The sequence below is a fragment of the Pinus tabuliformis genome, chromosome 6 (genome assembly GCF_031772625.1).
Source record: "Pinus tabuliformis cultivar Carrire ecotype Pingquan chromosome 6, CPIR1, whole genome shotgun sequence".
NCBI classification, from domain to species: Eukaryota; Viridiplantae; Streptophyta; class Pinopsida; order Pinales; family Pinaceae; genus Pinus; species Pinus tabuliformis.
In genome coordinates this window covers 1016079593-1016095235 of record NC_142292.1, presented here as the reverse complement: position 1 = coordinate 1016095235, position 15643 = coordinate 1016079593, and the positions used below count along the sequence as shown (strand labels likewise).

General features: G+C 40.9%; 1 protein-coding gene across 5 annotated transcripts in view; it reads right to left on the bottom strand.

Annotated features, from left to right (window-relative positions):
• LOC149262437 (uncharacterized) overlaps positions 1-15643 on the bottom strand; it is a 141461-nt gene that overhangs the window by 81315 nt on the left and 44503 nt on the right. For 4 of the 5 annotated variants that reach the window (XM_089424575.1, XM_089424596.1, XM_089424582.1 and 1 more), the window contains one exon: positions 11766-11993. In XM_089424575.1, the coding sequence (XP_089280701.1) occupies positions 11766-11993 (228 nt within the window). Of the gene's footprint in view, positions 1-11765; positions 11994-12149; positions 12257-15643 lie in introns of all 5 variants that reach the window. The other variant, XM_089424605.1, reaches the window with a different exon arrangement.

The window sequence follows — 15643 nt, the reverse complement described above, 5'->3', positions numbered from 1 at the left end:
CCTTTGATACCGAGATCTTCATCACTGCCTTGACAACATCGTTTCCTTTACAAGCCCTATCACAGAGATAATGCATGTGATTACTGCCACTGTGATCCGAGCTTTAGAGGGATTCGATTGCCCTTCAACACTTTGTCAACCCAAACTGTCATTTCATATGTTACTACCCATCCAAAATAGAGAGACATCCGAACTCTCTTCTCTGTGGAAATCCTTATTACCCATCCAAAATAGAGAGATATGCATCTGAACTTCATTCTTCTATTACCCATCCGAAATCACAGAGATATGCACAAATTCTTCGTATAGAGATTCTAATCTCAAGTGATGTTGATATCTAATCTCAACCATTAATCACTTTGGAGATTAGGGTTGTGGATTCTAAAGAAATAAAAGCATTCACAAGCAGTCACTAATTGAAGAGAAAACACCTAATAATAATGCCCTTCATCATCATTGTTTCTGACTGTGACATGTTGAAAAATCTAGGGCATTAGCATTAGGTGATTTCTCTTCCATTAGTGACTGTTTTTGAATGCCTTTTACTTGTTTAGATTAGGATCTTCTTCATGTTAGATTATTAGTGTTCTTCTTCATCAAACAATAACCAATGCATAAACATAAATAGACAAGAGACACGGCATGTAGGCTATAAGGAAAGGCCAAAACTTCCCACTCTTTGAGAGGAAAACCCACACAAATTCTTCTTATAGAGATTCCAATTGACAAATACCAAGACCAAGACCCTTGACCTATTAGCCACTCCAAGACCAAGACACGAGTCCTCTTCTTCTTATCATTATCTTCATCACTACCTTGACACTGAGATCTTCATCACTGCCTTGACACTGAGATCTTCATTACTGCCTTGACAACATTGTTTCCTTCACGAGCCCTTAACACAGAGATAATACAATAGTGTTACCAACAACAAATTGTTATGACATCAATAATGCCTTACTTGCACTTGATATAGTGCCGAGACAACAGTACTACAGATCAACATCTATACTGTGATTATGTTCATTTCTTCACTAATATTATTATCACTATGATCCGAGCTATAGTCTTGTTGTCACTGTGATCTGAGCCTCTAGAGGGATCTGATTCCCTTCAGTGGTTTGTCACCATACTATCTTCTCATAAGTTACGTAAACATAAATAGACAAGAGACATAGCATGTAGGCTATAAGCAATTACTAATGAAAGAGAAATCTAGGGCATTATTAGTTAGGTGATTTCTCTTTCATTAGTAACTGCTTGTGAGTATTTTTACTTCATTAGAATAGGATCTTCTCCTTGCTTAAGTTATTAGCTAAGTCACCGGATTCGTCCTAAACCCCCTGCGAATCCCGAATCCGGCGAATCCGACACGATTCGGTCCGGATTCGTGTCCAAATCACAGGACACGTCGTGTCCGAGGGCGTGTCGCGATTTTAGGACACGTGTCCGGTTTCCAGGACTCGCTAAGCTCAGCGCGGGAATGAAAAGGGCGTGTTTGCTCATTAAAATTGTCATTTGGCAAGTGATTTGTGCTGTTGGAGCAAGGAGTAAAGCATTTTGGCAGCTTCATGATCAAGTCTAGGCCCTAGTATTGATATGCTATTCATGGTAATGTTAAATTCTTAAAGTAAAAGTGACATTCTCCTTAATCTTCATTTTCATCCTTTTACTTAAATTTTTAACATTACCATGAAATGACTCAGGATGTTTGAGAGTGGTTCCGGCCTCATTGGATTTCATATGGAGAAAGTAGAATTTTAGATTTCATTCAAAATCCAGCAGACTTATCAGTTTTTCAGGATTTTAGGATTGGGGGATTGCAATGTTTCCATTGAATTTTGTCATGTATTAGGGTATGGAACTCGTATTTAATCAAGAGCACCAAACCAAGAGCTTCTGAATATGTCGCTCCCGCTCCCGTTTTCGCTCCCACTCCCCGCTTTCAGTCCCGCTCCCAAGTAACACTGTTCCTGATGATATGGGTCTGGACACCACTGTTGAGTTGGCATTGGCCAACATGGATCTCAATGATCCAGTGCTAGAGCCTGTTAGATTTGATGACTTAGAGGGATCAACCTCCATACTAGCAGATGCAGAGGCGACTATGGATATAGCGGAGTAGGAGGATGTAGAGGAGAGCAGTGGGGACCATGATGATGGGGACAGTGATGCTGATTCTGATGCTGATTGATGCCTTGAGGCTTGTATACCTGTAGTTGTTCTATATTTTCTATTTCTATTTGCCATTGACATTGCACCAACACTACCTATGTAACACATTTTGCTTTAATGACTTAATGAGAAAACTACAGTTGTCAGTGTGTTTATCTTACTATCTTGTAGTTGTAAGTTGTCTTTCAGTTATGAACTATGAATCATGATTTAAATTTTTAATAGATTTATCATTTATGTGACCAGTGCCACTGACATTTATTTGAATTTCGTATGTACTATGCATGCTAATAGCTATAGATGAAGATCTATGTTTGAAATCAATAAATTTGTATCATTAATTAAAATTTGTGTAAGAAATATGATAATATCTAATTTTTAATATATATGTATATTTTTTAAATATATATATATATATATATATTTAATAAAATAATATATAACATGTCCTATTCTGGGGGGTCAGCGTGTCCGAATCCGACACCACGAATCTCGAATCCTACGTGTCCCGAATCCCCGTGTCAGGTGACTTAGGTTATTAGTGTTCTTCTTCATCAAACAACTACCAATGCAGAAACATAAATTGACCAGAGACACAAAATGTAGGCTATGAGCCAGGGCCAAAACCTCTCACTCTTTGGGAGGAAAACCTCTCACTCTTCATGATTGCCTTTGAAACTGAGATCTTCATCACTTTCTTGACAACATTGTTTCCTTTACGAGCCCTTTTAACAGAGATCATGTCTGTGATTACTGCCACTGTGATCCAAGCTTTAGAGGGATCCGATTTCCCTTCAACACTTTGTCAACCCAAACAGTCATTTCATATGTCACTGCCCATCAGAAATAGAGAGACATCCGAACTGTCTTCTCTGTGGAGATACTTACTGCCCATCAGAAATAGAGAGACATCCGAACTGTCTTCTCTGTGGAGATACTTACTGCCCATCTGAAATAGAGAGATATGCATCTGAACTTCATACTTCTATTACCCATCTGAAATCACAGAGATATGCACAAATTCTTCTTATAGAGATTCTAATCTCAAGTGATGTTGATATCTAATCTCAACCATTAATCACTTTGGAGATTAGGGTTGTGGATTCTAAAGAAGTAAAAGCATTCACAAGCAGTCACTAATTGAAGAGAAAACACCTAATAATAATGCCCTTCATCATCACTGTTTTTGACCTTGACATGTTGAAAAATCTAGGGCATTAGCATTAGGTGATTTCTCTTCTATTAGTGACTGCTTGTGAATTCTTTTTACTTGTTTAGATTAGGATCTTCTTCATGTTATATTATCATTGTTCTTCTTCATCAAACAGTAACCAATGCATAAACATAAATAGACAAGAGACACATTGGAGATTAGGGTTGTGGATTCTAAAGAAGTAAAAGCATTCACAAGCAGTCACTAATTGAAGAGAAAACACCTAATAATAATGCCCTTCATCATCACTGTTTTTGACCTTGACATGTTGAAAAATCTAGGGCATTAGCATTAGGTGATTTCTCTTCTATTAGTGACTGCTTGTGAATTCTTTTTACTTGTTTAAATTAGGATCTTCTTCATGTTATATTATCATTGTTCTTCTTCATCAAACAGTAACCAATGCATAAACATAAATAGACAAGAGACACAGCATATAGGCTATAAGCCAAGGCCAAAACCTCAGGGCAGTCAACGCTGGTCAACATAGGGGTCAAACTGCCTCGGTTTTTATGCCCAGAACAGCAGTCTGCCCAAATAAAAGTCTCCCTCACAAAACCAAAAGTCAAACAGGGTTAACACTGGTCAAAGTCAACCTCCTGAAATTTCGGCCTCCTAAAATTTCGGTCTCCTAAAATTTTGACCTCCTGAAATTTTGGTCAAATCTAGTCAACGCAACAGCTAGAAAAGGCTATCTTCCTTTCGCACGTGTGGAGAGAGAGAGGCCCAGAAATCCGTACCCAATCAATATGAGAGAGAGAGAGATGAATGAGATGAGATGTGAAAATGAGGAGGAGGCACCTTGTATTTATATGCAATGTTGAAGGCTGGAGGAGACTAATTTGATGGCTAGCCAACCTTGACAATTTGTCCATAATCAAAATAAATTCATAACTTCATTTGTACATGTCAGAATGGGATGATCTTTAGATCAATCCTACACCTCTCGGAAAGAGGATCTAAGAAAAATATCAGCTGCCTCATAAGAGCTATCCAAAGTGATGTTTGGCCCTAGTTGCCAAATTTAACACTCCCTCTCAACTAAGGAGAACATCACCTACCAAACTTTCTGACAATATGTACCATCCCTGTCACTGCACTACCTTGCCCTGCTCTGCTCCTCTGCTAAACCATGAAGAAAGAAGAAATGATCGAGAATGTATCATACCATTCTCCACTGACCCGAAGTCAGTCTCCAACATAGAGTGTGTCATACCACTCTTAATTGACCCGTAGTCAATTTCCATTGATCCCAGATCAATATCAACATCCTAGCATAGGGAGTACGGTAGTACACGATGCGTCCATCGGTAGTACTATGGTCCCTATCCTCATTTTCCTACTCATTGGCCAAATGAGAGTGTCATGTCCCTTCTCAAAAACATTAGTAACAGCGTGTTGCCACCCAATTTTGCACATTTTTTACTAAGGAAGAGGACCCCACACTTTCGACTTAGGGGCCAAATTGACTTTATTTAGAAGCTAGTGGAATGTGGAGGCCACCCACATGGGAATTTGAATTAGCAATTCAGTAGGCTTGGAGAGAAAATCGAATAGGTGGATGGAGGGGCCCACATGAGGCTAAGGAGGCCCAAGGAGCTATAAGGAGAAATCAGCTCTCATTTTGTCTTTCATCTTTGACATTTGCAAACAAACACTCATCCATTCACTCTGTTGTTTAGCGAGTCTACCAGCTGTTTAGCCACGAGTCTCTCAAGCGGGAGATTCAACCTCTACTTCGGGGGACCATCCGTGCCCGCCCTAGGGAGGTTGTTCCACAAGAGTTTTCAGGAGTTCCAGGGCAGTGACATACACCAACAACCAGCACAAAGCAAGGAGTGCATATTTCTGGGCAACCAGGAAACACACAAAGGGAGATTGAGGCAAGCAAAGATCTGATTGCTTGTCCGGGAGTTGGGGAGCTGAGGTAGCAGCATTAGACCAACGTTCTTGCTGGGTTTTACAGCCATCATTCCAGCAATTCGTACTGTTGGGCTAAGGGACAGCGCAGAGGCCACTCAACAAATTTTTGTGGTGCTTGGTAGCAGCTGATTTGAGCCAAGAGATCATCTAGGGAGTCAGGGATTGGATAGCAAGGGTGAACTCAGCATTTTGGAAGAGTTTTCAAGTGGATTTACAGGCAGTTTCTAGCAGATCGAATTTGGCAGCTATAGCTGAGGTGAGGCTCCAAGGGGGTCTAAAATCACAAGTCCAAACCAGCTAAAATCCCATCAAGGTTTTTATGGGCTTTGGCCAAGGAGTCCGAGGTTAAAAGCATATAAATTTTTGGGCAATTTTAGTGCACCTTCTAGCCATTCGAACTTCAGTAGAGCAGTAGTTTCTGGGCAGCGCAGTGCAGATTGGTGCAGCAGTTGGGCAGCCTTCAGCTCAGCCATTTTCCTACCTGGGCTTGGTCTACTTGTCCATTGAGACAAGCCCAGGTGCACCATTCCATCATCTATTGTATTTGGCTTGCAGAAATATAATAAAATGGCTCAAAAGTTCTCCATTTGCAGCTTCTATATGGGTGTTTTCTGAATATTTTGTTTTCATAATTTGTTGCATGTATTAGTTGCTTGCTATCACTTGTATTCATATTTAGGATCATTACAGAGAGGTACTTCCCATGAGTCCCACACGGCATTGGTAGTATGTGCCGACAGGAGAAGGTAAACCATTCACCCTATACATAGCGCACCACTAGGGGAGGGTGAGTCACCCTATGGTCGCTCATCACTCCAAGAAGTACCCCAAACCCCTCGGAGCTCCCAGAGCTCACTATCCATCTCATACAGGACCCTCATAAGAGGGTCTCTCCACGACTCCAAGTCGTTCACGGAAGGTTAAGATTTTGACCTTCCTAAGGGGCTTCGTAAGAATATCAGCGACCTGCTCATCAATCCCAATATGATGGAGCCTTATTACTCCCCGTTGTACCATATCCCAGATAAAGTGGTACCTGATATCGATATGCTTGGAGCAATCATGAAACACGGGATTCTCAAAAAGACGAATCCCACTCTGGTTGTCACAGAAGATCACGGTGGTATCCAACACATGTCCAAATAACTCACTAAAGAGCTTCCTCAACCAGACAGCCTCACAGGAGACCAAACCAGCAGCAATGTATTTAGCCTCAGCGATGCTTAAAGCAATGGACTTCTGCAACCTGCTCATCCATGATATTGAAGCAAAACCTAGAGCCATCATGATGTGCTTTTGTGATCCACCACACTGCCAGCCCAGTCTCCATCAGAGTAACCATGGAGCCTCACATTCCCAGCAGTGTATCTCAGTCCATAAGTGATTGTGCCCCAGAGATATCTCAAGAGATTCTTGGCAGCAATCCAATGTATATGATGAGGCTCGACCATAAAATGACTAAATGTGTTCACTACAAAACATATGTCCGGACGAGAGTTCATCAAGAACATCAGGGCCCCTATGAGTTGATGATACTCAGAAGGATTTCTCATTGACATTCAACGACCCAGATTAAAAGCTAATCAATGGCTAAGATCATTTTAGCTTGATCCTCGTCTTCTACTAGAAGTTACACCCACAATTAGATTAATACCCATTCATATTTTTAATTTCCTAAGTTTAGACTTAGTGTCCCATTAAAAAATATTAATTATTTTAATAAAATCTTTTCTGGGTGGAATTTCCCAAAATGCTTTCTGGGTTCTCTAGAATACATGTGCCCAAGCCTCCCTGCAAAATTTGAGGCCTAGAGCACATTCGATGCTACCCCAAATCAACACTCCCTCTTAGCGAGGAATGTGCTCTAGCAATATACTCTGTTGCATACTGCTCTGACTCTAAAGCATCGTCCTCTGTGTTGTTGATGTCTGATATGTTGTCCACCAACTACTGCATTGCTGCTGCAACTGTACTGTCGCTGACACTGCTACTGTCAACACTACATCCGTACTACAGCTCCCTCTCAAGTGCTGCATCTGTGTTACTGCTAGCACTGTCACTGCCAACTACCAACTACCACTGCACTGCAAGGTATCGCTGCTACTCTATCAGCAACGGAAAAACATCCAAAATTACTAAACTAACTATGTTCAGTATGATACCACGTGAATGTTGGAGTCTGACTGCTACTAGTCTCTGCACTGACCCTCTGAATCTACTGCACTGCTGCTGACTTCTGCTTTATGCCATTTGTACTACTGCCAACTCTACTTTGCATTGTTCAGTCTTTGGTGCTCCTAGCCACTGCAACTGTCTCCCCGACACTCCTTGGCACCAACCGACACTAGTCCATTCTGCTACTACTAATTTGGGCTCCTGTAGCAAGGTATTGATCCGAGAGGTGAACTCCTCAAGGATCCTGCCCATATGTAGCTCTTTCGAACTACAGCTCCAAATCAACCCACCTCCCTCCTGGAGGTATCTCGACTGTCATGGCGAACTCCTCTTCTTTGATCTTCACAGGCACAGCCTTCGGATCGTGTTTCTCATTATTGTCCTTCTTCCTGAGAGGACACTGAGTAACATAGTGACCCATTTCACCACACCTGAAACACTTGATCTTCAAGACGTCCTTCTTACACTTCCACTGCTCCTATTCTCCCTTCGATGCAAGGGTTGCATTCTTCTCCTCTTTGGGCTTTGACCCACTGTTTCTGCTACTTCCATCAAGTTTGACCTTGACTAAGTCTCTCCTCAACTCCTCTTGTTTTAGAGCTACCCACATCTCATCCCAATTCCGCAATGCTACTTTGCCCAGGATACTCTGGACAAAGACTTGCCACTCATCTGAGACAAAATTGAGGGCCAGTCTAACCAACTCTGAATCCTGAGGTGTATGCCCCGCAGCAAACAACTCATCACGGTTTCCTTCAGCTTTGTGAGGAATGGATCCACACACTCCCCCTTCTGCATCTAAGTAAATCTCAGCTTCTGCTCCAAGTACATCTTTCACTGCTTGGAAGATCCCTAATATAACGTAGCCAAGGCATCCCACATCTCCTTAGAAATCCCTCTGCTAGCAATGCGACACACCACGTGATCCTTGACTCCATCCAGGATCATCCTCTTGGCCTTCACCATCTCAACTCGGTATTTCTGCAGCGGATCTAGATCTCCAAGGACAGCCACCATGTTGTCGACGTATGTCTTGAGGGCATGCTCATCTAGAAGGAATGACATTCTAGCCTTCCAGATGACGTAGTTGGATGCTTCGTCCAACCTGTCCTGATCCCTCAAGCCACTGGTTGCCATTTCTGCCGCAGATGTCGAAAATCTCCTCTCTCTTCTATGTTGTTGTTAGGCTAGCTTACGCACTCCCTTTTGGAGCTAGTAAAATTGTTGCCCCTTGTTGCTGCTCAGCGCTATAGAATTCGAATTCCTTGGCTAGGAATTCTCTAAGGAAGAAATTCCCTCCGTCATGCTTCTTCTCTTTCTTCTGATGATCTTCTGCCCAGCAAACTACCTGCAGAAAAATCTGTGTCCCAACAGCTCTCCTCACGTTGAGGCTTCAGCGTTGCTCCCTCTGCCCCGACAAAAATTCGAACTAAAAGTCCTCTCCGTCGACTCACTTGAAGAGAGATTGCCTCGAACTTTCAACCCTCTGGCTAAGAACTGCACAAACCCTCTGGGGTTTCAAATCGTTGCCTCCTGCAGCTTTTTCAAACTCCCTCTTCTGCTCAACGCTAGATCTACTGGCTATGTTCTTCTTGCTTCACCTACAGCTCTGATACCATGTGAAAATTCCTCAACCGGAATCCCTACTGCAACAACTGATGATATTTCTCCTATTTGTTAAATTGCTTCAAACAAATTACTTGCAGCTTCCTACGGAAAATATCGAAATACATACACTGCAGCCTTCACTTAATTAAATATTATGTAGAAACAAAAGACTGAGCTAGAAAGAAAATACAACACAATGACATCGTTTTTTATGGACAAATGTCCCCGAAAAAACCCAATGCGAGAAAATTGGTGCAATAGCTCTAAGGGTTTTATATTATTAAGCAGTAGTTTCTGAATACAACTCTAGATGTCGTCCCGGCAATCCAATCACAGAGAAATACAACTGCCAGAGAAGAAATTGGGATTACCTCACTCTACCCGGCAAATCCCGGCTGTTCCGGCAGCTGAATCAACTGTCCCTGGCTACAACTACGCTGCCCCTGCACAGTAACTGCGTGGGCCTGCGTGGAGCTCTATGAGGCTCTGCGTCAGCTCAACTGGAATGTGTCTTGCCTTCTGGCGCAGTTTCCAGCCCTCCCGGACCAGAAATGTTAGCTCCTCTGCAAAACTCGGACTTCTGCATGGGTGACTGCGCTGCCTCTGCGTGAGCCCTTCTGGCTCAGCGTCAAGCTCTGCGTGGGCCCTTCTGGCTCAGCGTCAACCCCTCTGGTGTCTCTCTACCTCTCTCTGTTGCGTATCCTAGGCTCTGGAGAAGATACTCCAACCCAACTATCCCTGCCCCTCAACTGCAAAAAATCTACTCAATCAGAATTTCCTCCTAAGAACTTCTCACTTCATAAATTCAATCTCTTGATCTCTCGGTGTGTTTTCCAAATGACCCTCAAGCTCCCTTAAATAATATTTTCATTGACATTCAACGGCCCAAATTAAAGCTAATCAATGGCTAAGATCATTTTAGCTTGATCCTCGTCTTATTCTAGAAGTTACACCCACAATTAGATTAATACCCATTAATATTTTTAATTTCCTAATTTTAGACTTAGGGACCATTAAATATTATTAATTATTTTAATAAAATCGTTTTTGGGTGGAATTTCCCAAAACGCTTTATGGGTTCTTTGGAATACATGTGCCCAAGCCTCGCTGCAAAATTTGAGGCCTAGAGCACATCCGATGCTATCCCAAATCAACACTTAGAAGGACCTCTTAACTTAAGATCCTTGATTTACTTGATCCCTAAGCTCTACTAGGGAAGCCTCCCTTGTGTTGGATTGTATCTTTCACTAAAGAGAGGAGAGTACTTACCGAGGAGACTGTGGTGACATTCCTGAGCGTTGCACATTGTATAGGTCACCTAGTGAGGCTTTGCACTATGTTGCTAGATTTTGTTGCCACGTGGTTTCAACAAATCCTTTCAAAGTTTGAATTCCATAAGCAGCATTTGATTGTCTTTGGGTGTGACAATCAGAGTGCCATCAAGCTCACCAAATATCCAATTCAACATCAGCGCAACAAAAACATTGAGCTACAAATGCACTGCATCAGAAATCTCATTCATGACTCTGTCTTGAAGTGCTCTTTTTCCCAACAGATGATCAGGTTTTAGACATTTTAACAAAGTCTCTTGCAAAAGTGAAGTTTTCAATACTTCAATCTCTGTTATGAGTTTAGGAAGTTATCATTAATGGGCAATAGGCTCTAGAGTCTAATTCCTCCTTCCTTCTCCTATTGTGCCACTTTTGAAAATCTTACAATCCTATCCCCAGTTGTTCTTAAGGTGGGGTGTTAGATATTTAGATGCTTAGGAATTAGTTAATATCAACCTTCCCTGGTGCGTCTTTCGGTAAAGTGTGTTTCTTTAGCATGCATTTGTAGTTATGTAAGCTGATGGTCAAGATGTGTTATAAACATAGATTAATCCAACAGCTCATATTCTCCTTGATACTAATAGCTATTGATCTGCGGTTTAACACCCGATTGTTCCATGACTTCTAATTAAAGAGCATGGAGAGTCATTTGCGGATGAACTGTAAGAAACTCTCTAATATACAAACTTTCTTTTGCATTTATAAATTGCCCCAAGTGACCACATTAGCTGGAGTCGTGAACTGTTTCCCTCTTTAGAGGGTTTTAACCACGTAAAATACTAAAAACATCAATTTTATGATCTTTGACCTGGTCATGTGAGTGGTTATTTGAAGTGTTCATCATGTGTGGAATGCCCTGTTTTCTCGAACATTGCATGTCTGACGGCAGCACTGCAAATATCTACTTTTCTTAACAACTCCCCATAATTTACCTTCTCATTTGAATTGCTAGTAACAATGGTCAACCTACAGGATACAGATCACTTAAAAGAGTTTCTTTTTTAGAATATGATAGATGAACTGATCGAATCCCCAAAGACGAGATTCAGAATTAAGTGCATCTTTCCATATGCTAGCTTTACTTCAGATGTTTAATGTACATTTTAAGGGCTACAGTCTAGATGTGGGAGGAAAAGAACAATTCATAGAAGCATACACACATTCTAAAGCTTCATCACTGAATGTCTAGAAAATAATAGTTAACAAGAAACAAAGATATGTTCCTAACCAGCAAAAATATCAATTAAGAAGATCTATTAGCTAAAGCACAATTTCAGATGGTTTTTTAACAATATTAATTATCATTTTAATGACATTTAGCCAGCGACAGAAATACCCACTATCTGCTCCACCAAGTTGGGTGACAGCATTCACGAAGCGCTCATGGAGATCAGGAGTCCATCGCAACCTTTGTTTTGAAGCCATTGCCGAAGTAGACAAGCTATTTAAAGCATCGTTTGCTCCCACAGGAGCACCACTACTGATGTCTTGGTCATGACTATGAGACGTGGAAATGCTTTTTGGATGATACATCTTGAAGAGACTGCAAGTTGAAAGCAGGTCATAATCTGCCAGGTAGACAGAACATATTACAAAGGTAGCCAGAATTAACAAATGAAGAAAGACTAACTGTACAGAATAAATTCCCCAGCGCCAATATTAATGCAGTAAAGAACATACAACATAATCAGCAGAATCTATCAGACAATTAACTATCAAAATACCCCAAGACAAAGGTTTTATTGTTCTTTGTAAAGGGAAGAAGTAGAGGTCAATTTGTCAGTCCTCCTTGAAAGCAAGCCAATTAAATGTAAAGTGAAAATTAACTGATCTGCATAACATGCCAAGCATATACACACATTAGATATCTCAAACAAATCCAGCAGTGGTTGGTGTGTCATTCAAGCAATAATAAACGAAACTAATCATCAAATCAATAAGACTCAAAATTCCAGTTCATCCACTTATTTGACTCATCTACAAAAAAGTCAAACTTGAAAATAAAACAAAGAAGAAGCTGATACCAATATGGACTCAAAACATGTTCTAAGGTGTAGAACAATTGTCATTATTGCCTAGATACATACGCTAGGGATGAAATTCACTATCAATATTATCACCATGCTATTCAGGGAAATTCTGTTCCAAGATGTAAATAATCTATCATGCCAAACTGGTATGGCAACGTAAAAAAGCCATGATACACTAGGGATGAAATTCACTATATCTATTATAGCTATTCTATTCAAAAAAAAAATCCAATATGTAAATCAAATAATCTATCATGCCAAGCTGGAATTGCAATGCCAAAAAGCCTGGATCAAAATAAATTTTGGCAAGCTTAGATCTTAACAGCCAAAATGCTTCTCAAGGGCTCATTTATCCATCAAATGCCATTAGCAGTAAACTTCAACCATCAGCCATGGTAGTTGCAGTATTCCGTACTTTCCATCTTTTACCCACAGCTTGGCTAGAATACCAATCGACAATGCAGACCATCAAAGCTACATTTATTAATCATGATAGCATTGCTTCATTTTCTATAGCAATGTTAGTTTCCAACCAGTTAGCAGATATGACCGCTAAGATATAAGCTCCTTTTTTCCTGGAGTAAGAAAGATATTTATATTAAGTCACTCACAAAGGAAAAAAAAATACAGAGTTTACAAAAACTAGGGTGTAATGTCCCCAGTGGATTAATTGCCCAAGGGAGGACGAAATAGCCTATCTAACCCTGTAGGCTATAGTCTTGACTCTTGATAAAGGGGGGAAACTCAATTATCCAATGTTTGGGGCAACATTGGGTAAATCTTGGGTCGGCTGGGGCAAAAAAGCCCAAATTGAGGGGTGACACTTGCAACGTCTCACATTTGAGGAACCCCATAAGAGAAACTATAAATAGAGGAGAATTAGAATCATTTTGGATCATCAAATTGGAATTGAATTGTCTCTGTTTTCTTGAGCCTGAGGGTCTGAGGGTTTTAAAACCCCTTTTCTCTACTAATTTCGGTGGTGAAAGATTCTACCCTAGTTAATAAAATTCTTATTTATCTTCTGTTCTGGACTGGAAATTGTGGGGTTCACCAATCTGAGAAAACAGCAGAACTCGTGGCCTTTCTGGGACAGAAATTCATGGCATCTCTGAGGAAAATTCGTGGTTTTCCTGAGGTGAAATTCGTGGCTTTTCTGAGGCACAAGTCTGAAGCTACAGGTTCAAGTTGCAAGTCCGAAGCTGCAAGTCCAAGTTGCAGGTCCAAGTTGCAGGACCAAACTGTGGTACCTCAGGAAGGCAACCGAGCCTGCTGTGATTAGACTCTCAGACCAGTGAACATAAGGAAGAGTCCAGGGCTACGAACTGACAGAGGGATCCCCCAACTACAAACAGTGAAATACGAATCTAGTGCAAGCTGTCTCAAAGGACTTTCTGAGGATGAAAGCTAAATTTTCTCAACTACAGGCAGCCGAACCTACTACAGATTCTCCATCACAGTGAATTAAGAATTTAAGACAGAATAGTCCAGGTTCTGTAGGCTGTTAGAAGAATTCAGTTATATTAGCAGATCTGATCTAATTATATTTGCAGACAATGTTGAATTAGTTGAAGTATTGCTTGGGTACATTACTGGTTTATTGGACAATCAGTCATGTTTTGAGGAATAGCACATTTTTGTTGATTAGATTATTTCTACCCATATACTGTTGCTACTGAATAATTTGTGTACTACATGAAGAAATGTCTACCTATTGTATGAACACTTGAATTCCTGTTGTTTTCTTCTATTGAGAACCCTACATGGAATAAGAAGCCATAGGACAAAAAAATTACCCTAGTAAACTATAGTTGTATCAAAGCTGGCTCACCCTGCCAGCCTATGAGCAATTGGGTTGATGTCACCGACCCAGGATCTTTAGGTAAGGCTCAATGAAGAACGAATCATTTTGGGAAAAGTTGTGGCAGCAGCACCAGCAGGTGATGTCTCAGCTTCTTGCCACACTTGGGATAAATACAGGCAGCAATTACCATGTTCCTATTCAGCCTAATATTCCCGGACAGGCTAGCTCTAGCACAGACAGTTAGAGACCTTGGCTTCCCCAATTCTTAGATGGGCGGAAAACAGGGAATTGTGGACCACCAGAACAGAACAAAGATACTTTGAATTATTGGAGGGAGTATCAATAGCTAGAAGAGGGCACTCGGACAGCCCTGACCTTTCAGTGACATTAAGTACGAAGGTAGGGGCACACAGCAGAAAGCAGTCATGAGTAATTGTAATGATTGTTGGACCAACCCTACCCAAGACCTTCATCAGTTTCCATATCTGAAACAACTTTCGAATTATCCACTGAAAGGGATATGCCCTTCAAATACCTGGGGTAGTAAGTGTAATCATGACTTTAAAAGCAGCAAGGAAAACAGGCCAGATAGTATTGACGATGAATCAAAAGCAAAGAAACAGAATGCTAAGTTAACTGAGGCCCTATTCCCAACAAAGTTGGACAAAGAGGTAAATAGCATTGATAAAGATGAAGATGCTCAACATAAAGGTTGCAGTCCTTATTCTTGAAGCTTTTGGCTCCAATGTACATCAACAACAGAATGAAAGAAACAATGATGAATCACCATCAGCAGATGTAATGGCTTATTCTCAGTGGAATGAAATAGAGTCTGACCAAATGGAATCCTTTCATGATGCGATGACCTCTGTCCAAACTGTTGTAAATTTGATACTAGAGTCAGAAGAAGATGCCAAAGTGAAGGTTTTTGATGCGTATAGGGAATCCCAAGAGAAAGTTCATAAGACTGCAGGAAGCTCGGAGGGCCCCCAAGAGAAAATAACCAAAGACAGTAAGGGGGACAATAATATCTTGTGGCCTGAAGCAGCTGTTGCAGCAACAACTGCACTTGAGAAGGCTGCCTATGAGAGTTCGAGCTCTGAAACCATACAGTGGTACATCACAACATATAAACTCGTGATACAAGATGCCCAGGTTTTTAAACAGAAGAAATGAAAATATCTTATTTTAGATGGGGCTCACCAGATTAAAAATTGGAAGTCTCAAAGGTGACAGACACTTTTGAACTTCAACTCAAAGCAGCGAATACTTTTAACAGGAACGCCACTTCAGAGTGATCTTATGGAACTTTGGTTCTTGATGCATTTTTTGATGCCTAATCTTTAGCAGTCACAGCAGGATTTTAAAGACCCGTTTTGTAACC